The sequence below is a fragment of the Haemorhous mexicanus genome, chromosome 7, assembly GCF_027477595.1.
Source record: "Haemorhous mexicanus isolate bHaeMex1 chromosome 7, bHaeMex1.pri, whole genome shotgun sequence".
NCBI lineage: Eukaryota > Metazoa > Chordata > Aves > Passeriformes > Fringillidae > Haemorhous > Haemorhous mexicanus.
The window spans coordinates 10213837-10240725 of record NC_082347.1 but is presented as its reverse complement, the minus strand read 5'-3'; the positions used below and the strand labels follow the sequence as shown (position 1 = coordinate 10240725).

At 47.5% G+C, this 26889-nt stretch overlaps 2 protein-coding genes across 2 annotated transcripts; both read right to left on the bottom strand.

Annotated features, from left to right (window-relative positions):
• Positions 1 to 79: 79 nt before the first annotated feature.
• CHUK (component of inhibitor of nuclear factor kappa B kinase complex) lies at positions 80 to 16258 on the bottom strand. Its single transcript, XM_059851032.1, has 21 exons — positions 16088 to 16258; positions 15924 to 16018; positions 14387 to 14501; positions 12631 to 12700; positions 11899 to 11987; positions 11552 to 11641; positions 11218 to 11342; positions 10713 to 10820; positions 10272 to 10407; positions 9309 to 9503; positions 8859 to 8961; positions 7788 to 7911; positions 6713 to 6864; positions 5816 to 5877; positions 4805 to 4914; positions 3380 to 3429; positions 3164 to 3260; positions 2546 to 2693; positions 2087 to 2226; positions 998 to 1094; positions 80 to 367 (listed from the first exon to the last, which is right to left on the bottom strand). The coding sequence occupies exons 1-21, from the start codon at positions 16241 to 16243 to the stop codon at positions 341 to 343; spliced, it is 2289 nt and encodes a 762-aa protein (XP_059707015.1). The 5' UTR covers positions 16244 to 16258; the 3' UTR covers positions 80 to 340.
• Positions 16249 to 25527, bottom strand: CWF19L1 (CWF19 like cell cycle control factor 1). The gene is made up of 14 exons (XM_059851038.1): positions 25267 to 25527; positions 25082 to 25166; positions 24552 to 24630; positions 24129 to 24230; positions 22543 to 22757; positions 21528 to 21646; positions 21266 to 21350; positions 20601 to 20741; positions 19674 to 19785; positions 18907 to 18986; positions 17881 to 18090; positions 17372 to 17491; positions 16565 to 16662; positions 16249 to 16482 (listed from the first exon to the last, which is right to left on the bottom strand). Exons 1-14 carry the CDS (start codon positions 25428 to 25430, stop codon positions 16338 to 16340), a joined length of 1755 nt encoding a protein of 584 aa, XP_059707021.1. The 5' UTR covers positions 25431 to 25527; the 3' UTR covers positions 16249 to 16337.
• Between the last annotated feature and the right edge of the window lie 1362 nt (positions 25528 to 26889).

The following is a 26889-nucleotide window of genomic DNA, read 5'->3' as shown; positions in this document are numbered from 1 at the left end:
CACCACAACCCCCCGGTGTTGCCAGGCAACGGCGTGATGGCGATGGCGGCACGGCAGCAAGCAGGCCTCAGAGCGTGGGTGGGTGTCACCACAGAGTTTATTATATATACACGCGCTATACATTCAGGAGGCGCACGGCAGCGGCGGGCCCTGCCCGCGCCCCCCGCCCTGAGGAGGCTCCACGGGCCGGGCCCAGGCCGCTCCCTGGGGGAAGCCGGTGGGTGACATGGTAATGTCAGTAAACACCGGTGATGTCAATAAACACTGCAGTGTCCCACAGGGAAGGCGGCCCTCAGCACACAGAAGGCACTTGGGTCATGCAGCATCTCGGCTCCTGACGCTACTTCAGCCAGCTCCAGTCAAAACTCTGCAAAAAAAAAAAAAAAAAAAAAAAAACCAAAAACAAAACAAAACAAAAAAAAAAAAAACCAAACAAAAAAAAACAACCGAGGGCAGGGTCTGGCTGCTGGATGTGTCTGGGTTGATGAAAAATCAGAAATTGCCCTTAGCAAGGATGCTCCCAGGAGTTAACACAGTGCAGCACAGCACAGGAGCCCTGTGGGTCCACTCCAGTTTGGGATTTCCCAAAGATGAGTGCCTCCTCTCTCCTCTGAGCAAAGGCTGGGACAGCTGGGATTGTTCACCTGGAGGAGAAGCTTCAGGGTGACCTCACTGTGGCCTTGCAGGGCCTGAAGGGGCTACAGGAAAGATGGAAAGAGACTATTTCGATGGGCCTGGAGTGCCAGGACAAGGGGGAATGGCTTGCCACCACCAGAGGGCAGGGCTAGGTGGCATTTTGGGAAGAAACATGAATCCATGCACACTGGCACAGGCTGCCCAGAGCAGCTGTGGCTGACCCTGAATCCCTGGAAGTGTCCAAGGCCAGGCTGGATGAGGCTTGGAGCACCTTCTTCCTATTCAAGGAGTTCTCTACGTGCCCAGGGCACCCTTGGGTGTCCCCTGGAAGCCAGGTCCTGGCAGATGCACCAGCACTTACCATCATGCTGTTCTGCTCCTGCCTCACCTCCTGCAGAATGCTGCTGAAGAGCTCCAGGTAATTCACATTCTCCCGGATCATGTCAGCAAAATTTTCCCTGCAGGAAGAAAAAATAACCCTAAGGTGATGGATTTCAAGCAGCACCAAAAGTAACACCCCCATCAAAAGGTGCTGCACTGAGGGGAGGAAAAACAAAAAAGAAAAACAAAAACAGCCCAAAAAAGTGATTTCTAATTTAATTTTATGAAAGCTTGTGCAATTAATTTTATGTAGTTTGTGCAGTGGTAGGGGACACAAACACCTGCCTGGAGGTGGCAGGACAAAGGGGAATGGCTTCATACTGATAGAACATAATTAGAACTGTTAATGAAGCAAAGAGCAAAACCCCCTCAGCTCCAGACAGCTCAGCATGGACTGAGGGAGAGGGGCCTTAAGAACCACATCCAGCCCCAAGGAAGAACAACAGAACATGCAAAAAATGGATGGCAAAGTCCTTCAGCAGGGCATGCAGCACCTGGAACTGGCTCAGAAACAGAGAGCAGAAATCTCTGAACAGAGAGTTCACCAAATCCCTGATTCTTTAGAGCATTAGTGACACACCAAGTCCTGGAACTGCTCTGGGAAGGATAAAGCCCCTGAGACACTGAGCTCCCTGCAGCTCGTACCTGTCACATTCACATTCTCTGATAAAATCCCTTCGCCCAGGATTTTCTCCTGGGAAGCTGAGAAGCCTCAGAGAAAAGGAAAACAATTCTTATCTCATTTGCTTCTCCTGTGTTTTGCTGCTTTGGAATGTGTTTGGAGATTGTTTATCCAAAAGGTGATTATTCCATTGATTTCATGTGAATTGTTTTGACTTATTGGCCAATCAGTGCCAAGCTGTACTGGGACTCTGGCAAGAGCCATGAGTTTTCATTATCATCTTTTTAGCCTTCTGTCTGTATCCTTTCTGTGTTCTTTAGTATAGTTTAGTATAGCATTCTTTGACATAATATAGTATCATAAAATAATAAATTATCCTTCTGAGAACATGGAGTCAGATTCCTCATTCCTGCCTTCACTGGGACACCCCAAAAATACAACACATACCCATCTTCAGGAGCTGCCAGCGAGGACAGAGGGTGAGGAGCTGAGTGCCCTGAGGAGCTCTGGGGGTGCCACGTGGCTGCTGGAGTTGAGGCTGTCCCTTCCAGGCTAGAGCTGACCAGGGATCGAGAGGAGCTCTGAGTCTGCAAAAAGAAATTCAGGAGAATTTAGGCTCCAATGATACCTAGGGAAGAGTTGGGATTGCACATGAGCACTGTTGGTAATGCAGACACAGATGTGGGAACCAGGAGATGACTTCAGGCACTGTAATTATGCAAAAAAAGCAGAGAACTCTTTAAAACACTTCAACTAGGAAAGCACCTATTTAGCTTCTCCTTTTACCATCTCAGACTGCACTTCTCTGTAGGAAAAAAAATACAACCATGGTGTGGCAGTTACCTCTTTTTACTTCCTGGCTTATGCACTGGAAAAGTGCAAACAAATAACCCAACTGCTACTCACACAAGCAATTTTCAGCAAATGCCAGATCTCCCTTTGTCTCTTTCCCTGCATCTGCATCACTGAGTTGTCAGCTTCCTTGATGTTATTTAGAGCCACTTCAATCTCAGGGAGCAGGTCAATGATCTTCTGCTTGCAGCCCAAGAGCTTGCTGGAATAAAAACCAAACACAAAGTCACTTCCCAGCACATTCTGGCAAAACCAACAGCCCCACCTTCAAGGGATTCAAGAAAAATGGAAAATAGGGATACTTGAAAAATTAATGTACAAATCACCATGGTATCTTCTCAATTCTGTAACACTGCTACTTTTTTCCTTTGAATTTGAAGTAATTTCTTTTCCTTTGAATTTTGAAGGATTTTTTTTTTAAATTTTTTTCCTTTGAAGATTTGAATTCCAACTTCCATCTGGCAGAATTTGCCTAATTTTAAAGTGAACTCTTGGATGCTAACAGTCATGTTTTTAAAAATTAAGTGGAAACTCAACACAGAGGAGCAGAATTAATGCTATGAGAAATGTGAATGGAGCTTTTTGGGCTCTGACCTCCATGGTTTTCCCTATCCTTTCCTACTACAAAGCTCCAAGCTGGATGTGTTTGGGTTTTTTGTCTGCATAAAGTACCTGAGGTGGCCAAAGAGCTCCTTGAGGACTCGGTCCTGGCTCTGCACTGTCTGCACAATGATCTTCACCATGTCTGTGCTGTCACTGTAGGCATGATCTGGAAGGGCCAGCAACCACCACGTTAGTAAACCCTAACAGCATTCCCTGGTTTCAGTTCAGAACAATTAACCATGGGGCAAAAGTGTGAAAGAGTCTTGAAATCATCTTCTTCCATACCTGGAGGTCGTGCTTTTAATTGCTTGTACAGGTCTATGGCTCTCTGTTCCCTTTAAAAAGAAGAATATGATTCAGGCAGGTATCAGCAACAAGGTGACCCAAAAAAAAAAAGCACTGCAGTGAAGGGATGCCTTTCTGAACTCAGACCCTGGACCTTCTCCTACAGCTGGGACTCAGCCATGGCCTTTGGAACACAGGGATACTCCTTCTGAGATGGAATCCATCACTTTCCCCAAAGCTGCCTCTCTTTTTCTCCAATTATGCAATTTCTTCTCAGAAAACCACACCAAAGGGAGCTTATTTTCTGTTTCAAATCTTCCCATGGCTCAGCTGTGTTTTATTTCCCCTGCATCCTTCTTTATCTGATTTCATTTTTGAAACTCTGACTGCACAACTGCCTGAGAAATTCTTGTTCTGCTCCTGCTCTGCACTTTTTGTCTGAATTTCAGTGATATTCTGTAAATGGAAAGAGACAGCTGCATCACAAGCAAGACGACTGTGCTTCTCTTCTTCCCATTAAATAAACATTTCTTCTTTCAAGTATTTCAAAACTAGCCACACTGAAAACTTCCAGCCTTGAACAAAATCCCTCCTGTTCTAAATCCCAGTCTGTCAGAAACAAGAAGCAGTTTCCCAGCCCTGATCCTGGCCTGCAGTGGTGGAATTGCTTAAAAATAATGTTTAAGGAGGCACGATCCTGATTAGTCTGAGCTGCTGCTGCAGGAGGTGGCTTCTCCTCTGCACCACTTCCTCCCCTGTGCACCAGTTCTGCTGCAACTACACAGGATGAAAACCAAACTTTGCAAAGAGGGAGGGGGGAGAACATGCCAGGAGCAGGCACAATTTCTCCCTGAACAGTCAGAGCTGTTCTGAAGAGCTCTTATTAACAGATTTAATGGCTGTTCAACTCCTTTCTTTTAGAATTGCCACTTGTGCTCTCAGCAGCAGCCCAGTAACTGCTTCCTATGTCTTCTCAAGATCAGAAATACTATTTAATAGCTCTTTCATATTTTAATACTTTCAAAAAAACCCCAAAAGCTTTCCAAATATCCAAGAGACATTTACCCTTGATCTGAAAATACTGAAGGTATGTAACAGGGTTTTACAATGATCACGTAGTTTTCCTCACTCAACAGTAAGAAAGTCACTCCTGTCCAACACAAAAGGAAGTCCCCAGCTGAGACCAAGATTTATCTTAGTCCTGGCTCTTGTAAGATGAGGTTTCATAGTTCAGTGACAGGGAAGTGGTGGGATCTTTCCTTTCACAAACAAAATTATGTCAAATCAACCATACACTACTCTGCACTTGTGGTCAGCACTTCAAAATCGCTGAGGGAGCCAGCTACAGAGAGGAAAAATCCCCTGAGACACAGAAATACACCAGACCCAATTACATGGAGTGCAAATGAGAAGCCCAGGGCTTACAAGCTCTCCATGACCTCTCCCTGGCGCCGGGCGTACGGGCTCTTCTGCAGCTCCACGATCTCCGTGTGCAGAGCCATGATCTGCTCATCCAGGTAGCCAATATCTTCAGCCTGAGGGGAAATGTGGGCACACATCAGACTCAAGGAGAGCTATCAAGGAGATAAAGACCCCCAGAACACTTGTTTATTATGGGCTGACTGCCTGCAGAGTTTAGGAGACAAAAAAGCTCTTTGGCACAGCGCTGCTACAATAATTGAGGTTTCTGTTCTCAGTGCATGGTGTCACCTACAACCAAACCTCTGACCACCAACATTGGCTGAGAAAAATCAGTTTCTTCATAAATCATCTCTCTGTGTCTCTGGATTGCCTCCTAGACAGACTGATATATCCCTGTGTATAAAGCTTTTCCATTCCTGATAAAGGGGCAGGGCAGGTGGAATAACAGAACATAATTCTGATGGTCTGCCAAGTAAGTATTTGGGTGAGGTTCCTGCTTGTCTGGAAAAAGACAAAGACAATTCAATTCAATTACTCTGCTAGAGCAGCCACCTTTTTACCCATTCTTTAGATAATAAAAAAGAGATGACTCTCATTTAAAACTGATTTGCAGCATGCCAGTGATTCATGTCTGTACTCCTCAGTAAAATCCTGCAATTTTGAAATTGCTGCACAGCAAGTAATTGGTTTTCAGCTTCAGCAATGGGAATTTCTGTGTGCAGCAAATGCAGCCAGGAAGACTCCTGATCCATAGCAACATCATTTCTTTTGGGCAACAAGTAACACGTCTCTGAATTCCACTTTCCTTTTTAGAGAGCTGAGTCTGGTGACTTTTGTTTTTTTTTGTTCAAATCCATTCAAACAACTTGGTGACAGGACACTGTGTCTTTTTTAAGGCACCTGCAACGGTATTCCCATTCTCACAGCAGGCAGGATGTGGCACATATGACACATTAAATTCCTGTCACAATCTCCTTCACACAGAGATAATACAGCTTCTTCAACATCCCCTACCTGTGCACACTGAGAGGCTTTCTCTTCCATTTCCTTCCAGGCTTTGAGCATCTTCTCTGAAGCTTAAGAAAAAAGAGGTGTTAATTTATAAAAAGACATTAAGACACAAAAATAAAGACCTGGATTTTACCTCTATTGGTGTAATCTGAACACAAGGAACATGATGCTGAATCTCCCAGCAGGAGCCATGACACAGAGATCACAGAGACAGCAAAGCTGCAACTCTGTGCTCAACTTTAACTCATACACAAACCCTTGGGTAGGATCGCACTGCTTGCAATCACTGGCCTAAAACAACTCTGATCTTCAAACTCCACCATTAAGCTCAACAACTGCCATTTTTGATTGAACACAGACTGTCCAGACCCAGCTCACATTGTCTTTCCATTTTCCATCATCCTCCTTCAGCCCAGTCATCATTTTTGACTCAGGCTGCATTTTTTAGCCATATATATTCAAACTACATGTAAATCTTGCTATTCTCTCCTCAACACTATTTGCTTCTGAGACATGAAACTGTAGCTAGTGCTCTTTAAACCCATCTCTCATCCTGACAAATGGCTTCTCCTGATAACAAGCACAGCAGCTTGGTAGCACTGTCAGCAAGTGCAGCAGGTCTTGCCCAGTCAAAACTACTAAAGAATCAGACTCTGAATTAATAAATAGCAAATATTTACATCACCAGTACTATTAATGCTCCTGTTTTCTATTCTCAGTGGAGAACAGCTGATCACCTGTCTCATTACTCCTACTGAAGGTCTCCAAAAGCATTCTGGTTTTTATCCTCCTGCCAAACTCTTCTCCTGCATCTCCCCTAGCTAAAATGCACCCATAAAGATGCTGAGCTCCTTTACAGGATCACAGGAGACACCCAGACAAGTATTCCCCACTACCTACATATGCCATAAGCCATCTGGTCACTGTATCTCTCCAGGTCGAGGCGAATGCTCTGGTGGAAGAATTCCAGCTTTGCTTTCAGCTGCTGGGATGCTGACACCATGTTGTTCTTCATTTTGATCAGGTTGGCGTTGTACCGAAGGAGGCTGAGCCTAACAGATGGAACAAGGACAGCACACATTAGCTGGAAAGCCCACCTGGACTTCAAAAAGAGGAAATTCTGTTACTCTCCGGGGGATTGAGCACTGGCACCAGATGCCCAGAGAGGTTGTGGAGTCTCCACCCTCAGAAATATTTGAGAGCTGCCTGCATGTGGTCCTTTTTGAGCATGGATTGGGCTGGAGGACTTCCAGAAGTCCCCATCTGTCAGATTATGCTCTCTTCTGCCCCAGAGATGGGGCAACTAAGAGGTGTTTTAAAAACTTTTACTCCATTTTCAGTTTCATGTGAAGGGTGAGACAATACAGATGTTATAATTCACACCATCACAGTCAGAAGCTATTTTCTAATTACATTATAAGTGTTTCTTGGCCTATCAGCTTTTGCAGTAAATACCTTAAAGCCACTCATCTAAAATTACCCCTCATGGCTCCTACTACAATGCATCTTTCATAGCTCTATTTATCTAAAGTATCCAGTCTTTTTTGCAAGGCCATCCTTTGAAATTTGTTTCTGGTTCCATTTCTCTCTCAACAACGTCTGTCCTGTTCCATGGCATTTCTAAGTCAGCTTTTCTTATCTCAAAGTTTGCATACAGATACATACTATGTGAGCCTTCTGTTAAACTTTGAAAATTTTCTCCAAATCCATTTCCCACACCCATCAACCTCAGCCACGCTGTGAGACTCTGAGCATATTCAAGTGCTTTTTCGTTATGATCAATGTCAGGCATTACCCAGCACAATTCCTGGAGTGGAATAAGCTCCCAGCCCAAATATGTTTTATAATGCAAAGGCACAGAACAGCAGAGGGCTGTAAAACTTCAGGGAACCAAAACTCCCCGAGATGGATGATTCCAGGCAAACAGACCCTGTGCTGGCATAGCACTGCTCCCTCTGCAAGGGTGACAACTCACATGGCAGCTCTCTGTCCCTGGAAGAGCCTGCTGTAATCCTCCTTCAGCCCAATGACATAGTGAACCGCTTCTGCCCACACCTTGCGCAGCTGCGGGATCGGCAGCTGGATTTTGCTGTCCTGCACTGAACACAGGAGAAACACAGTGCAGTGACAACATTCCTAATTCCTGCTTCACATGCCTAGAAAGCCAGGGAAATTCTGCTCAATTTCTAGGAGATGCTGCTGAAGCATGTATGAGCTTTTCATGTCACAGCTCCCCAGGTATGTGACAACCTGTGACTGAGAAGGTAAACCCCTGTGGGGGGTTTTGGCCAAAAAACTCTAAAGCCCAAGGTAGCAAATTTAGTTGCTCCATTTAATCCATTGATACTGGTCACTGTCCTGATCTGTTTCATCTGAAAATGTCTTCAAACCTTTTGTAGGTTTCCTCTCAGATTTCCTGATGTAGATGTTTAAGGGGAAAAGATGCAGGTGTGTTCCCCCGCAGAGATGGGAGCTGTCAGTACACTGGGGTATCAATAAACATGGTGTAAAAAGCATTTGCTCCAAGGGATTCAGTACAATGGTGTCATGCTATGAGATTCACCACAACAAAACAGCCCAGAACATAGAAAAACCTGAGTGATACTAGAAGGTGAGGAAAACCAGTGGAGACTGGCCAAAGAAAATTAAGTTACTGAACTGTCACAAGGCATTTTCTTTACATGCAGTATCCCAGCAGACATCTCCTGCTCCCTGACACTACTTTTCTTTCACAGAGGTACACAGGGTCATTTATACAGATACAGATTTATAATAAATAAACTTTCAGAGAGATCTATTAGGTTGTGCAGTGACTGCTGTAATCTCAGGAGACAAGCAGCAAGCAGAGAAGCAGCTTCCATACACAGCCTAAAAGCCCAAACTGGTGATGCCAGGGCTCTGTCATCAGGACAAGGTGTTAGGCTGCTTCAGGTCCTTACATGGCTCTCTTTGAATCAGACAGAGCCCTTCAAGACAACACACAGGGGTTTATAAAGCAGATTTCATTTCTTTTTGCATGAGGACAGCACTTCTCCAGCACACTCACCAATGTAGTTGACACAGTCAGACAGACTCCGAGAAGCAAAGGGGCCATCATAGACAGTTTTGCTTTTATCAAACAAGTAGACCATGTAGCTGTCCCAGCCTCTCTGGGGAAGAAAAGAAAAGAGAATATAAGCAAGAGAAACCCCAAGCAGTTTCTACTAACCCAGTACATCATGAACTAATTGTTGTGTGTAGTCTCTCTTACCAAGTGCCTGTAAAAACTTACTTTGATAGATTCTACAGGAAAACAGAACACTTTGCTAGCAATTAATTAAATATTTAGGCAGAGTACAACGACAGAAACCTGCTTATATTGGGTAATGCAAGATCTTTCCAGTTACTACATATAAAGAGCAAACTGTCTCCCGTGGGAGAAGATTTAGGCCATTTATCTTCCCTAAGATTTTAAATTCTCTGAGAACATGGAAGACATGAACAGACTCCTCCTTACCACGCCATCAATAACACACTGGGAAGCAGGTTTCCGAGGGTCCAGGCAAATCCCTGTTTCCAACAGCAGCTCCTGATTTCCTGTGCTTATTCCAGTCTCAAACTCAATACGATTCTGAAGGGAATGAAGGCTTTCCTCAGGATGCAAAAGGAAGGACACAATCTTGGCAGAGGTCATGTTTAGGATGTGAACTATCTGTAAAAAGAGGACAAGTAGATTACAAATCCTTGGATATCAAAGACAAAGGCACACAAGTCTGGGATGGAGCACAGAGCAGAATGAGAGCATAATTTGGTTTTAATAACCACAATAATCAGGAGTAAAGCCCCACATAAAAAACTCAAAGCCTGGGCCTGTAACTTTTAATGTCAGAGAAACTGACGATCCAACACATTAAGACCCGTCACAAACCCTGCTGCAGCATAATTACATCAAAAGAACTGAGACAAAATTATCCTTCTCTTTCTACACAGGCTTGCCTTGGCTAGTCTGACTCCAGTAAAGCTCAAGTAACTATTTGAAGAGGAAAAATCTGTTCTACTAAACTGCACCTCTGTTCTACTCCAGGCATTACTACCATAGCATATGAATACACCCAGAGGTCACAGCATCAAGAGTGAAGTCTAGGAAAACTGTTATTAGCAAATATTAAACCTTATTTGATCCTGGTGAGCCCTTTCCAAGATAACAAACAGTAATACAGGGTCATCCTTCTACTCCATATGTAAAGCTAGAGATTACTATTGCAGGAGATGTTTTGTCTTACAGTATGTACTGGGCATGCTGAGCATGCACTCACTTGCTGATACCAGGAAGAACAATTCCTCCTGAGCCAGGAATTGCTCTTGTTCTTCTTCTTGGAAGCTGGATGATGCCAGGATTACAGCTTTGCTCCACTGAACACTCTCTGTCCTCTGGGATGCTTTCAGAAGGCCTTTACAGCCAGGAAGAGCCCCCACTCACCTTCAGATTCAGTACGTGATCCATGATCAGGAAACACCTCGGACGACTGGTCTCAGGATCTGAACCTCCACCCCTCTGCTGTGGATCCCAGTTCAGCATCAGCTGCAACCAGTTTTCCATGGGTTCTACAATCAAACTAAAGCAGAAGGGCTGTAAGAAAGGGGAGTCCTTCAGCAGGCTGAAGCAACCCAGCTTCCTGGGCCTCTCCTTGTGTGCTCCATTCAACAGGCTCTGACCATCTTTGTGGACAACGGGCACCAGAGAGCCCAAAGTACCCAAAAAAGAGCTACAGGCTATGCCTTAACAGCAAACAGCTGCTTGCCAGGAGCTTGAAACACCCTGGAGAGAGGAGGAGGAGCTCTCAAGCTTGGATAAAGGAGGAAGAGCCCTCAGTTTAGAAGGCCAGAAGTGTCCCCCCAAATGTGATGAGGACACACGTACCTGCAGAGGCTGTGAGGCTGCGGCAGGTGGGTGCTGAAGCGAACCTCCCCGTTCATCTCCTCGGAGGCAAAGATGTGCTTTGGGTCCTTCTTCTTGATCTTTTCATGCCTGGGAAATAAAATCCTTTGTGTATATGCTGAGCAGTGTTAGTTTTGTAAAGGAGAAACTGAAGGCAGCAAAAAGGGGCCAGTGTCCAGCAGGTTTAGAAAACAAAGATTTCTTTTGGGACAAAGATGCCATTTTCAAACAACCCAGAACATCCCCACGTGAAAGAGAGGAGCCCTTCCAATAAACTGCCTCTGGAAAGATTTACCTCTTCTCTTGTTCTAACAGAAACCCAAATTTCCTATTTTTTCTGTTTCAGAACCACTCTTTTAAAAACCAAGCAAACAAACACTCCAGGCATAGCAAGACAAGCAGAAACCTCCATATGCAGGTCAAAGTCTTTCAGCATAGGTTTAAGTATAAGCACTTCCAAGCACCTCTTCCAGAATAAGTGTCTTACCAGGCAAATGGCTGCAGATTATGTAAGAAAGGTCTAAATCCTGCAATGCATTCAAACACCATTGTCCCAAAGCTCCAGTAATCAACAGTAACTGAGTAGGATTTGTTCTCAAAGAGTTCTGGAGCCTAAAAACGATCATAAGAAGACACTTTGACTGTGGTGTTTCCTTGCATTTCTGCAGAGACAAAGCTGTATCCAGGTGTGGCTCCCTGAGAGGGGACACCCTTGGGACAGGTCCCCAGGATCTCCATTTTTGGAGGTTTCAGCCCTTGGCAGTGCCAAGCCGAGGGCAGATGCCCTGCCTCAGTGCTGGTGACACTAAAAAAAGTCTTACCAGATATTGCAATGTTCCAACAAATGAAGTGCATAAACTTCCTTGATCCAGATCCTTTGCATATCCCAGGTCTATTATTTTGTGAACAATCTGCAAACAATTTAAACAGTTCATCAGAAGAGTAAATGCTGAGGGGAAAAAAACACCAAACAACCCAAAATCTGCTCAGTAACAGCCACAGAATACTCTCAAGAGGAAAGCCAGAGTGGAAATTCTGGAGAAAGTCCATGGCAAAGCTTCACTAACAGTGTTAAAGCTTTTAGTAAATGCACAGTTCAGTTTTCAGTCCAGTCCAATGTGACAACTTCCAGAAATGACAATGGAAACACATTAATCACCTGACTTACCTTCCCACCTTCATCCTGAAGAACAATATTTTCAGGCTTTAAATCTCTGTGTATAATTCTGTTCTCATGCAAATATTGGATACCAGAGCCTGGAAGACACGTGTTTGATTTAACAGAAAATAAAATCCACACTGATTAAATCTAAATCTGATAAAAACCTAATACTGGGGGGGCAAATTCCCAGCCTTCCATGATTTACCACCACTCATTTCTACATTTAACAGCTTCCAAACTTGTGCTTCTTCTCCACTGCATTTTCACATCTTTGCAGAAACATGCCAAAGACACTCAACTTATTATGAAAAAAAAAAAAACCAACAAATATTCTGGAAGGGGAACAAGGATAAAGCAAACAGAGTTGCTTTTTATTTCAGAAATTCAGCTGGAAGCCCTTTTGAGCACTGAAAGTCCAGGCCAATACACTGAAATATTTTCTCATGCCAAAACTAGCTCTTCCTACAAGCAGTGGCAGGTTATCTCTAGGAGAATTAAGAAAACAAAGAGCTTTCCTGGAAAACCTCTTTCCTAGAGAAACCCAGACATTGCCCTTTAGCAGACAGCTGTTCCTTCCCATGATGTCCAAAAAACCAGGTACTTTCCAAGGGCCTGATTTTTTTAACACCCTGTTCATTTTAGTTCCCTTTTCATGGTCAGCTGAAAAGGGAAAATGCCACTACACTTAAAAAAACAAACAAACAAAAAACAAACAAAAAGAAAGCATTAACTACATACCAATGTCACTAAGCAGAGAAAGGATTTGACTTTCCTTCAGCCCACAGCAGTTTTCTGGTTTGTTGAGCAACTAGAAAAGAGCAAAAGATGTTCAGACCCACACTTGCAACAGTCAACAGCCAAAACCAACATTTTCCATCCCCTGCTGAAATTACCCAGCTAACAGCACAGCTCAAGGACACTCCAGCTAAATGGGGCAGTTGATTTCATGCAATAAAATCATGGCCAAGAAGAAAACAACTCAAACAAAATGAAAATTCAGAAGGAAAAGAGGAGGAGACAAAAACAGGGCCACAGAGCTGCAGGCAAGGGAGGCTTCCCCTCAGCACTGTCTTAATGAGCTGTCAATAAAATTTCTGACTTTTAGAGATGATTGAGGTGCTTCAGCCCTCATGATGGATTCACAAGGAGAAGTTAATAATGAAATGAAACACAAATAATGTCAAACAAGACAAAGATTTAAAGAACACAATCAGAAATAAAAAATATTATTTTTTTTTAAAGCAGTACAGAACATCAGATGGTTAATGAAGCGTGTTGCTTCCTAAATTGTTTCAGCATCTATGCCACACCTAAAGATTAATCAGAAATGAAGTGACTAAATGGTGCATTGCAAGTAGAGCTAACTTCTAAGCCAGGGTCTCTAATCTACCTTCAGGGAGTCTCCCAACTTTTACTGCAATAACACAACAGCCAGATGTCTCTGGGACTGTGGCCAGGTGCCTGTGTCTGCAACCCCCAAATGCTTTTTCTTACATGCCCTTCTTTTAATGTGACTTAAACCTTAAAAGTGTCTCTTGGACTGGTTCTAACAACTCAAAACCATATAATGAGAGGGGATTACTGCATTCACCAGCTGCTCACGTTCCCCAGGGCTATTTAACACCAGTAACAAAAACTACAGAAAAATGAGTTTCCTGATCATACACATGAGGTGATTTCTAAGCAAACCCTGACAGGGATTTGCTACTTCACCCCTCTAGAAATTGTTGCTTCCTGAATCCAGCTGTAATGGAAAGGGAGCACAAACTCTACCAGGTCACCAAGCCACTGCCTGGGGAACTACTGAAAGGCTCCTTTATTTTTGGGTGCTGCCAGTGAGCAGATTGGCAGTTCCCAGCTCAGCAGGAATAGAAAAGCTTCAGAATCCCTGGAGGCCCCAGTCCAACAGGAATAGGCTCATTCTCTGTGCTGAGAGCAAGGTAACACCAGATACACATGAATACAAATCAGTCAGACTCTGAACAGATGGAGACACAGCAGCAAAGCCAAACCTGCTGGGTGTCAGCAGCTGCACTAATGCTAAAGCAGCTCCACGAAAGGACACACCAGGATAAAAGAGTATCTGCCCTTGGCTTGCCCTCTGGTTTCAAAAACACAAGCCTTGTTTCCCACACGGGGCTTTTTTCCCCACTCTACATTAACTTCCTCACACCTGTACCTGATGCCTCAGGTTTTAGCTTTTTTATTTTTCACATTCTGTGCTACTTTAGTAATTCTGAGCTTCACATGAGGGGATGGTGAGCTCTCTGCACAGAGCAGGGAGACAAAACAATTCCTTCTCTAGCTGGGCACCAAGGAGAACTGATCCAAATCTCAGGCCCAAGAGCTCTGTCTGGCCTCTGTTCTAGCTCAGCCTTCTCAAGGCATCATACCCAAAAAGAGAAGCTCCCCAGAGCAGCCCTAGTGAGAGAAACAGCACTGACAGGCCCAGTTTGGGTTATCTGGTTTTTATTGGAAGCAAAGCCAGGGTTACCTTGCGGAGGTCGCCCCCTGAGCAGTACTCCATGGCCAGGAGAGGAACGTCGTTAACCAGGAAGTTCATCTCCTCAGGAACTTCACAGGCTCTCACCACGTTGGGATGGTTCAGCCTAAGCACACAGAGAGCTGCATGAAAACTCTCTTGGGAGAATGAGACAACAGCAACCACATTTGATGTTCCAGGGACAGCTTGTGGAATCCAGGAATCCTTGCTCACTCGTCAGCTGGTACCTACCAGTACCCAAATGCATAAATTCCACACCTTGGGAATACACAAACCAGTGATGAGCAGAAATGATGTCTCAAAGCCAAGGTACAGGACTTTGATGCTGGGGATCCAGACTCAAGTTGTGAATTCTTGGCACAGTCCTGGCAGTGTCATTACATATCTGTGTGCATGTGTATGGAGGAACAGACTCCTCCTGGCCCAAGTGTTTCACAACAACCCCCTAACACCTGTGTAACTGCACCAGGCAGGTGAAAGTCACATTCACAGGGAAAATTAAACTTCTGCAGCTGAATTCAAACAGCTGCCTCCTGACTGTCTATAATATATGGCACTCTTGGGAATAAGTGACATATCCAGAAGGAAATGAAAGCAAATTATTTCTTTTTACATTTTCCAAAGCCTCTGGACACCAATGCAAGAGCAGCTCATAACTCAGTGGTTGTTTTCAGCAACCAAATCAGACAGCACCAAGCCTTGACTTACAAATTCACGCTCCCTGCAAGTGGCTTCCCCCCATGTCATGGTACACAGTGAGCAGGTGAGGGTAACAAAGCGACAGCACGAGCTCAGAAAAGCCCTGAACACCAGGGTCACTGCAGTCCTCGGGGAGGACAACTCAGAACATCCCTGCTCCCACCAGTGGGACAGAGAATTTCCTGCTCCAGGATCACTCTCTCTCAGGAGCAGTTCTGTGAGACCCAAACACCCAGAGGCAGCCCCCACATCCATGAGACCAAAACTGTCCAGCCCTGTTTCACCTGCTGGAGAGGGAGGGTGGGCAGCACAGAGCATGGACTTTCTCACGAGGAAGCGTAAGGAGAATTTATTCTTTACATTTGGCAGCGTAACAGAAAAAAAAGCAATTCCAGGATCCCCTGGTTGCTAAATCAAAAACAAAAGTACCGCAGGGTATGGGAACACGTGGGTGTTCCCAAATCACAACATCAAAACTCAACCCACAGGGTGGCGAGATTGAAGGAATTTCGGATGAGTGAACAGCCCCAGGCAGCACAACAGGGCAGGGGGTTTGGGGGTCGCCAGCTCCCAGGCCAAGGCAGGAGCTGGGGCATGGGATGAGAGATAAAACAGCACAGGTATGCCGGGTGACAAAGGGGCTGAGCCCCGGCTGTTCCCACTCCCAGGCTGGCACCAGCTGTCCCCACAGCACGGTCAAATCTCCCCAGCCGGTCCGGGGCTGACTCCCCGCACTCCCTTCCCCTGGCCAGTCCACGGACCGACCCCTGTCCCTGTCCGGTGCCGCCGTGCCGGGCCGAGCCGAGCCGTGCCGGCCGGCCGCACTCACTTCTTCATGATGTCGATCTCGTGACACCAGCGGTCCTTGTTCTTGACGCTGAGCTCCAGCCGGCACGACTTGATGGCCACGCGGTCGCCCGAGTCCTGCGGGACACAGCGCCGTCAGCCGCCCCGGCCCGGCCGTGCCCTCCCCGCCGCCCGGCCCGGCCCCACCTGGTGCTGGTACAGGCACACGTTGCCGAAGCCGCCGGTGCCCAGGCGGTCGCGCATCTCCCAGGGCCCGCAGCCGCCGGCCGGGTGCCCGCGCAGCGCAGCCCCGGCGGGGGCCCGCTCGCCGGCGGCGGGCGCGGGGGGGCCGCCCCGCTCCATGGCTCGGCCGCTCGCTCCGGCACTCCGCCTTTATTGCCGCGTCACCGCCCGGCGCCGCCCGCGCCCGCCCGGGGCCGCCGCCGGCAGCGCCGCCTCAGTCGCGGAGGGAGAAGTCGAAGGGCTCGAAGTCGCGGCGGAAGGCGCGGGCCTGCGCCGCCTCCTCGGGCCGCTGGGCGGCGCACTGCCGCCAGTCCGCACGCTGCGGCTGCGCCAGCAGCGCCTCGCTCGCCAGCACCTCCCTGCAACAACAGCGCCGTGGCGTCACCGCTGCGTCATCGTGACGTCACAGTGACGCCACGGTGGGGCGGGGTCTGTACGCACCTGCCGAACTGCAGCGGGAAGCGGCCGCGGATGCGGTGGAACAGCTTCTCCCCCGTGTCCAGCTCCACGTAGAAGTACGGCATCCCTGGCTGAGCCACCTGTGCCATGGGAACCACACAATCAGACCAACTGGAAAACACCTCCGACACCATCAAGTCCAACCTAGGACCCATCAGCAGCTCGTTCACTGGACCGTGGCACTAACTGCCATGCCAGTCTGTACCACCTCCCCGGGCAGCCCCTTCCAATATCCTTCCGGGGCAGCCCCTTCCTAATCACCCTTCTGAGAAGAGCTACCAGGGGACAGGCAGAGCCTCTTCCCAGCCAGTCCAAGGGCTGGGGACCCAGCTGTCCCCATGCCATGGTCCTCTCTCCTGGGAGAAAACTTGGGAAAATAACCCCACAAACTGCCTGAGGTCAGTGCCTGAGCTCAAATAATACCTTCCATAGGAGAAAGGAGCAGTGGGTCACTTCCTGCTGGGATCACCTATGATATTTTATGGTTTATTTCTGCTGTGAGTGACTAATTGAGAAGCAGGCAGGACTGGTCATTCCTAATCTCATGGAGGTCACCCCAGCCTAGTAAAACACATTCCTGGAGGACGAGGCCACACTCACATTTCTCAGCTGAGAAATCATGCTGTTCATGGGAACTTCTCCCAGAGCAGAATCCTGGCACATCCCCAGATCAAGTCCCTGAGGTTGTGCCTCCAACAGCTCGACCCCACCCCACAGAGTGACCTCAGGGGAGAACAGCAGCTCAGGCAGGACAGGGGGGAAGTGAAGAGGTGAAATCTGGCCCCGTACTTGCGCAATATCCGAGTGCTCTGGGATTTCTAACAGTTCAATCTGCTGCTCCTGTGCTTGTGTGATGAAGGCCTCCTTGATGTCTTCAGAAGTGCAGAGATCCAGAGGGACAGGAATGACCTGGAGAGGGAGGACATTTCCATAAAAGAAGACTAGACAATCCGTTTGCAGAAAGCCATCAGTCCATCACTGGAGCTTGCGGCTCCTCAGTACAGCTCAGCCTCATCACACAAGACAGGGGAGCACCCATCTCTACAGGCTTAAACTCATGAGACTTTTTTTTTCTGTAGGAGGTGGACAGAGAGCTGAAAACTCCAAGCTTGAAAGTTCTCAGCACAGCCCTCTCCCTTCTCATCTCTGTGGTAGTTCTGATACAGCTCTGATACACTTACCGAGCTGCCACACACAGCAACCACCAGGATAAACCCCAAAATGGCTCTTTCAGTTCATCTGGAGTTTATATTCAGTGCAAGTTCATGCTTCCCCCCAGGGTGACACCCAAACCATACCTGCAGCTGCAGATGCTGACTCCTATAGTTTCTTTCAAATAGGACATATCTCTTCCCCTTGCTCCTGAAAAATTCCTTTAGGGCAGCCTTGTACTTGGTGACTTCTTCCAGCACCTCTGAAGACAAGTCCACCACTGACTGATAGTGCCCAATTGGCAAGATCAGGACATGGTCAGGTGACAAACCCCCTTTGGCCAGGGCAAGGTAGCACTAGAGTGAAACAACACACACCACTTACTCACTGTGCTGTAGGAATTTACTTTCTGACTACTCAGAATGAGCAGCCTCATGAACAGGAGAGTCTTCTGTGTTGCTTATTAGGGATTGTTTATTAGCCATTTTATTTGAATTTATTTTTATACTGAATTTATTAATCATTAGAGGAATGAGAAAGAGACAAAGAGACTGCCAAAGGACAAAAAAAACCATCTTGAATGTCAGAAGAATGCCTTGTGTGCAGGGAAGCTGCTGAGTGAACTTCACCACTGAGGCAGGAATTTCTTATTCTGACACAAAAATCCACTTAAAAATTTAAACTAAACCTGTGGAGAAACCTGTCCCTCTAAGTGGATTATGCTATACAAAAGCAGTAACTCTGAGCAAAGTGCATAAAACAATGATGGACTGAGCTTCAAGGTCAAGATCTTGAAGTACATCCTGGAGACACCCTTTCATCTCTATAGAACAAATCTGTAACCAGCCATCCCAGAGGGATCTGGCACTGGTGCATCCTGCTGCCAAAGCAGGTTCCAGCTGGAAAAGTTTTGCCAGATGTTAAGAGAGGGCTGGCACAGCAAAAAGTGTTCTGGCACTGGAATCCAGCTCTGCTGCTGGAACAAAACTGGGCCACACTTCACTTTTTAAGAGTTTATGTGTTTATAGAGGAGATGCAAAGAAACTGAAAGCAAACCCAAGAGCCAGCTGCAAAATAAGTTTGTTTTAAATTTAAAATTGGAGATTGGTATTTTGTTTTGCCATGTCTTAGCATGATTCTGACCTAGCAAAGCCCATGCTGCAGTTACTTACATGTGTGCCAATACTGACAACCAAGTGCTTCTCCACCTCTGGGCTGGCCAGGCAGAACCAGCAGGGCCCTGTGGGCTGAGCTTTGTTGGGAAAGAAAACAAGGATTAGCATAAGGGATATTTGTCAGAACATAGACAACCTGGCATTTCCCAGTCACCCTTCCCAGTTTATAAAGTGCTGAAGGTGTCAGAAGGACACAGCTCTGGCCAGGGACATTCTAGCAAGAAAGGAGGTGGTGGCAGTCAGACCCTGCTGACTGCCATTCTCCTGGAATGAAGGAGGAGTTTGGTAGTTCCAGGAGTTAGCAGTTGCAGCTCACTAATAAGAAAACACCAGCAAATGTAAGCAAACAAATCAAAACGAGGTAAAATTAAAGACATGGACAGATGCTGTCAAACACACTTGTCAGTTCTGGCCCATCCATCACACCCAAGACACCTGGATTCAAACCCAAACTGTGATACCTGAGCTGAACTTTTTGGAAGTGTCTGGTTCAGAGGGTAAATGCCATCAGCCCAACCACAACCACCACAGACCCAAAGAGCTTTGAAACTATGCTCTTGACCCTTCTATCACCTGCTGAAGCCTATCTTCCCTTGGAAACAAGGGGCCCTTCATCCCCCTGCATTCCCCCAGCAGCTGGCAGTGACAGAGTTTTCTGGCCAGCTGACACCTACAGCTCAACAGCTGGAGGAACAACTTGGAGTGATGTGATCCATCCAAAGCCTCGAGAGAAGAGCTCAGGAAAAAATCATCCTCACACTTACGGGGTTTCTTGGCTTGCTTAGGTTGGGAGTCCCCTCTCTCTTTGCCATCTGAGGGACGTTTCCTTCCCTGATGCTTGTTCAAGTCAAAGAAAAACTGGCAGGCTGGTTCTTCCTGTTTAGGAAATGAAAAGTGAACAGGATGTTCGGTTAGAACTGCAACAGAAAGTGACAGGATATAGAAGAATTTGATTTTTCCTTAAGAGCTGGGAACCACTTTTGAAAAGCATCAATATCACAGATTCACTGAGGCTGGAAAATCCCTGCCAGCCCATGGAGTCCCAGCTGTGCCCAGTGCCCACCTTGTCCCCAGCCCAGAGCACTGAGTGCCACCTCCAGCCCTTCCTGGGACACCTCCAGAGATGGGCACTCCCTGGGCAGCCCTTGCCAAGGCCTGAGCACCCTTTCCAGGAAGAAATACCTTCTGAATACCCTGGAACAGAATAACCTGTCCTCTCAGTAATGCAGCAGGCTTTACCTGCTTCAGTCAGGGAAAAACTTCAGGGAGAGCTGCCCCAAATCATTATGCTCTCCTATTCAGCCTTATGCTGAACATTCAGAATTGCCTGATTTTATGGATTATCCAAATCTTTTCATTTGCCAGCCAGTGCCAAATGAATGGCTTTATTTCTCAGAGATGTTAACGTGTCACAGACTCGCCAGAGGTTGAAAACATTTGGTTGAGTTATCTCATTAGAAGGCTTTAATGCTGAAGAGGAAAAAACTCTTGTCCCCCTATTTCTCAGAGTCCTTCTTTAAGAAGTGAAAGGCCATAATAAGTTCTCTTCTCCAGGCTGAACACCCCCAGCTCCCCCAGCCTGTCCCCACAGGCAGAGTTTTGGACAGAGATATCCCAAAGGGAAAGCCAAGCAGTGTTGTGAGCACAGAGAGTGAAGCAGAAGGCCCAAGGGGAGGAGCACAGGGCAGTACCTCTGCAGAGAGAGGGGCTTTGCTCTTGGGAGCCTCCTTCCTGAGTTTCCGGTAGGGATTTTCGGTGACGTCCTGAGGCTGCTTCACCAGCTCTGCAGGGTCCATGGAGCTCATGGGCACGATGCTGAAGGCATAGAGGTACTGCAACAAACACAGGCAATCAGGGACAGGCAGCTCCTGCCACAGCTGCACCTGAGGAGATCACTTACAAACTAAGGCACCCTAGAACAGCTCCACACCCCTCAGCACATCAGTGTTTGTGCCAAGGCAGGGCATGGAAAAACACACCCCTGTACCACTGTCCCACCCAGGAGTTTATGCAGTGCATCCTTGAGCCCTGCCCATTTCCAGGCCTTCTTTCTGGCCTTTTTTGTTACCAGTGCATCCTTAACTACCAACCAATATTCCTTACTTTCTTAAGGGGGACAAGAGAGACAGGTTAAAAACCTCATGCCACAAGTTTGTTATTTTCAGTGGTTTGTGCCTCAGAACACCACAGGCAGCCCTTACTACCCTCCTGACATAACAGGTGGTACCTATTCCTCAAGTGAGACAGATACCTCCACTTTTGCCAAGCTTTTAAGTGCCTGATGCTGTCCTCTAACTGCTCTCACTGCCCCATTACTGTACTTGAGAAAAGAAGAAAGATTCAAGGGTGTCAGTACCTTTTTCTTGCTTGTATTGCCAACATCAGCAAGGGCAATAAACCTGGTGACGTGCTGTGGGGTCTCCTGTAGCACCATGTGATTCCTGTAAGGAAGCAAAACCTGGCTGTACTGGCACATAAAATACATAAAGTATTGAAAGGACAGAGGGAGAACCCCTGCCTGCCATGAAGATACTCAGACAGCACACCAATCCTCCCGTGTTCCTTAAAAACTGAACCCTTACTTGAAAATAAACGAGATTTCACATGATTTTACAAACCTGTAAGGAAGTCTTTCATAATAGGCCTTCTCCAGAGCAGCAAAATGGTACCTTGGTTTGAGACTTGCAGCTAGATCTGATACCAGCTTGGAGCCACACTTCTTGGTATCTATTTCTCCCTAGAAAACACAAACCAAGCTTTATTTAAACCTCTCAAAGAGCAGGGAAAAGAAAGGTTTAATATGCTTCTCTGTACACTTGAGTAAGTACATTCCCAGAAAATTCATGCCAAGGGAAGTCAAACACAGAATGACATATTAAACAACTACAGAGAATGCCCATAGGAACCTCTGAGATCTGAGTTTTCTCTCTGAGCCAGAACATCCCAACAAATTGTTCTCTACAACCGCCAAGGGCAGCAGGGTTGGTTATCATGCTGTGAGGGAAGGTTCCTCATGCATTTAAACTGAGGATTGTAACTCTTTCTGGATGTTGGAAAAAACTGAGAGGAAGCAAAAAAAGTTCTTCTGCCACATGTGTGGCCTTGCTGTCCAGACAGGTTTCATATCATCTGAAAATCACGTCTACTGAGGAACATTAACACAAAAAAAATTGGGCACAAATGAAACAACACCCTCAAAATCCATACTGAGGAAGAATCAGACTACCTGACTGATACTTAAGGAAATAAACACCAAAACACTTAAAAAGTGGCAGGGTCAGATAAAATGCTCTGAAGTCTCACAAATCCCCTCTCCTTTCAGTCGTTCTCTGAAGAACCAGCACATCTGCTCTCCCTGTTTTTACTCCCACTTTTCTCAAGCACTTGGAGAGGGTCTGATTGATACTTAAGGAAATAAACACCAACACACTTAAAAAGTGGCAGGGACAGATAAAATGCCCTGAAGTCTCACAAACCCCCCTCCTTTCAGTTTTCTCTGAAGAACCAGCACATCTGCTCTCCCTATTTTTACTCCCAGCTATCTCAAGCACTCGGAGAGGGTGAACAGAACTCACACTCAGAGAAGAAGCAGAAAGGCAACGCTTTGTGAGACCCCGGGAACAGAACACTCACCGCGCTGTTGGCAAAAGTGCCCACGTCTCTGGGCCAGGGGGAGGTCAGCAGTATATCCACACCTCTGAAGTTTGGGGTTGCCAGCAGAGAGGTTTTCAGCTCAGCCACGTCCTTGGTGCTGAAGCAGTGAGCGGGTGCTGGCTGCTGCTGTGCCTCGGTGCCGCTCAGGTAGGCGATCTGCAGCCCCGAGCAGCCGCTGTACACACCCCTGCGGCCTGCAGAGACACACACAGAGCCCTGAGAATGCCACAATCCCCTGGGATGGGGCAGCAGCAGTGCTGGCTCGCTGTCACTGCAGCCATCCTCACAGACAGCTCATCTGCTGTGCCCAGAGCGATGGCATCGCTCGGTGCCCCAGCGCAAACCCCAGCCTGCCCACAGCGGAGCTCTTCAGGCAAGCCCCAGGCTTCCCCCTCCTCCCTGCCACCTTGCTTCCCAAAAACTCATCCACAGCAATCACACATCCAAGCCAAGTGCCTCTACTCTGTTTTCTCTTGGTGGCAATTCTGGAAAGAAACTTGTTTTTCCTTTTAGCTTTGCTGCACTTCACTTATTACCCCTGCTACTGCAGTACAGCCACAAGCCACACAGCAAAATCATATTCAAACCTTCTCCTACAGAGACAAGCACGCTCTGGGATAAGACAGGCATGCTATAAGAAGAACAAATAAGGGAATTGACTGAACAAATAATTTCTGAAATAAAGAAAATTGAGAAAAAATAGAAAGGTAAAGAGTTTTGGAGTAGAAGAGCCTGGAATAAAACTGAATGAATATTTGAATCACAGAGAAGAAGGCTCAGTCGAAGGAAAAGCAGGAGTGGAAGGACAATATTATACCACATGATTTCTTACACATAGGTAAATGCAAGAAGTTTAGAATAACTTCTCCTAAACCAAAGATAATGAATACAAATTTATTCTTACAGAAATGATTTGGAGTTACTGCTGATTCACTGAGCTGTGAATTTAGAAAATGAACAATTCTGAAGAAAAATATATCCTTATTTAAAAGCAGTATTACATTTAGAAATCTATCAATTTAGATAAAGCAAAAAAAATAGTGGAAGTACTTTTAACAGAAGAATAAAAATGTAAAAAATTTCAGAACATTCTCTTTCTTTATTTTATTTGATCAACAAACAGAAGTGTCTTTCAGCTGCACAACCTTATTTCTAAGTACTGACATGCAGGAAGATAAAGCAAGGGACAAACCCTAATAATTGTGCACTTTTTCATGAAATTGAACACATTTCTATTTCAAAAGAAATAGAAATGTGTTCAATTGCTTTCTAATAATTCAAAGGACTGTTGTAACATCCCACTCTTTTACAAATTACTTCAGAGAACAGGCTCTTGCAACCACTATTCCTTCTGCTCAGCAAGTTCAGTATCAGAGAAATGGAAAAAAAACCAAATCAAGACAGCAGGGTTTTCTTCTTACAGAGATTGTACCAGTCTGAACCACAGGATAAAAAATGCCACTGACAACTCCCAGAAAAAGGAAGGTGTTGAAGTGGGAAGATGAGAGAACGTTCATGAGAGCCCCAGCAGGCACAGGCTGAGCCCAACTCCCCTGCAGCCTTACCCAGGTAAGTGATGTTCTCAGCTAACTCACAGCCACTGACATCTGGGAAGTAGCTCAGGGTGTCCGGGTTGTTAGCACCGAGCACGTAGGTTGGGATTGGAGCTGGGGGGAGAAAACCTCGTGCACTCAGTGAGCTTTAATTCCAGCACCCAGCCCACAGTGCCCAGGAATCACACCAGGAAACCCCATCCAGTCACACCCTCCACCACCCTCTGGGAGCAGCAGCACAAGAAATCTTCCTGCAGAGTGAGTGCCCAGCCTGGAGCTCCATAGATTAACTCCAAGGTGGTGCACAGCCCTAAAGCCAGGGGTGTTCCACCCAGACCCATCTTTTCCTCCTGTGTGGGGTCTCTCCCTGCTGGAGTGTAGCTGCTTTAACACCACAGTGCCCAGCCCCCGGGTGACGCCGCCCTCCTCCCTTACCTTTCTTGGCCCCCGTGCGGTACTCGGCCCATTCTGCCTCGGAAGTAGAGCCAAAGAAATTCCCGACACACAAAAGCATCTAAAAACACCGGATAAAGCAGGAGTTGCCATTTCACCACAGACAGAATACACGCACAAAGGCTTTGCTTGCAGCACTTCAGCAGCATTTGGTTTGCTGCAGTGAAAAGATTCCTCTGTGTTTATCTGCGTTAAACGCAACATCAACGGGTTTAAAAGGACAGCCAGCTGCACTCCCGCCTTCTGTGCGCAAATCACAGCTCCTCCCAATCATCTGGTGCTCGACAGGGAGGGCTGGGGGGCTGCAAGCCCCTTCTCACACCGAGCAGAAAGAGGAGGGGGCTGCCGCGGAGGGTCGGGACAGCAACACCCGCCGGAGCACCGCCGGCACATCTTCCGCACGGGAACCCCACCTCGGGCTGGCTCCGGCCTCGGCCGTGCCGGGACGGGAACGGGAACCCCGCAGGAACGGTACCGCGTCCACCTCCCCCCACAAGCCCCACAAGTCTTACGTCGAAGCGGCCGCTCTTGGCCTGGATGGCGCGGACCCGCCCGAAGATCGCCTCCAGCCGCCCCTCCACGTCGCCACACGCCAGCCTACGGGACACCGCGCGGTAAGAGCGGCTGACACGGCACAGCCCAACCCCAGCCCCACCGCAACCTCATCCCGTGTCCCGCCCTGTCCCGTCCCACTCACACGCGCAGCGGTGCCGCCGCCATCACGAAGATGCTCGACCCGAACCTCCCGCCACTTCCGGGTGCGCCGCCCAAAGCGCTCCGCCACTTCCGGGTGCGCCGCCCAAAGCGCTCCGCCAGTTGCCCGGTGGGCGGCGCCCGAAGCCTGACAAAACGAGCTGGCATCGCCGGGAAGTTTAAATCCCGGTGTCCGCAGGGAATCGCGGATATTCTCGATGCGTGGTGTTGTCATCCTGGTGTGTTAGTGCTCCAGTCAGTGCTGGCACTAAATGTGGAAAACCCGCGAAGAAGTAGAAGAGGTGATCGGGTAAGAGAGGGGTGTTGTCTCAGAAGTGACTGAAATAATCGCTGCAGGTGATTATTTACACTGACAAATTATTATAATGCTCATTATATGTGTTAATACTACATTTTGATGTGTATTATAATAAATATATTATATTTATATAATATACTATATTTCGATGTGTATTTGTAATTATTACGCTGAGCTGTACCAAAACAAGCACTTCATCAGGCTGTAAACACCAACCAAGCTCTCCTGTTTTTGACACCTTTTCTTATACTTTATTATAATAATGCTCTATAAATAAACGATACCTTATTAATAGCTTTTGTAGGAGATTTCTTAATTAAATGTTTAAATATTTTAATTAAGGTTTTACAATGTTATCATCTGAATTCTGTAAATCTAAGTTGGTGCTGTTGGGGTTTGTTCCTTCTGTAATACTGGGACTGAACCATTCCACATTTCAACAACAAGCACGAGAAATGGAAAGTAGTAACTTTTATTTTCTGCATCTCACCTGACCTGAATGAACCACAAAAGAATCACGGAGTGGTTTGGGTGGGAAGGGACCTTAAAGCCCATCCAGTTCCACCCACTTCCACTGTCCCAGGCCGCTCCAAGCCCCGAAGTCCAGCCTGGCCTCGGACACTTCCAGGGATCCAGGGGCAGCCACAGCTGCTCTGGGCACCCTGTGCCAGGGCCTGCCCACTCCCAAAAGCCAGCAGAGCCGGTTGTTTACCAGCGGAATGTGGGAAGCCGAGGAGGATAAAACCATAATATTGATTTTACCGACGCTAACTGGGCCAAAGCACTCGCGGCGGTCGCGGGCAGGAGGCCGCGCTCAGCGGCGGCTCCAGCGCGTCAGAGGCAGCGAGGCCACCCCCAACGCGCCCTGAGGGGCCGGGGTAAGCCCCGCTCCTGCCTCACCCCCGGCCCGATCCCGCCAACCCCAGCAGGTCATGGACGCTACTCCAAAGAGGGCTCCCCGCCATCCCAAGCTCTCTAAGGGGCAGAAAGGCGGCGGCCGCCCCGCCGCCACCGCCCCTCAGCGGGGCCGCCGCTCAGGCTCCCTCCAACATGGCCGGCCGTCTGCCTCCCCTCAGCAGCAGCAGCGCCACCACCTCGTCGCCTCCTCCCCTCAACGGCGCCGCCGCACCATCACGACCTCCCCTCAGCAGCACCACCCCTCAGCCTCCCCCCATCATGGCCGATACCCCGCCTCCCCTCAGCGGTGCCTCCCCTCAGCCTCCCCCCATCATGGCCGCCCCCCCGCCTTCCCTCAGGTTCGGCACCGCCCCTCAGCTTCGCCCGCGGGCACTTCCCGCCCGGCGCAGC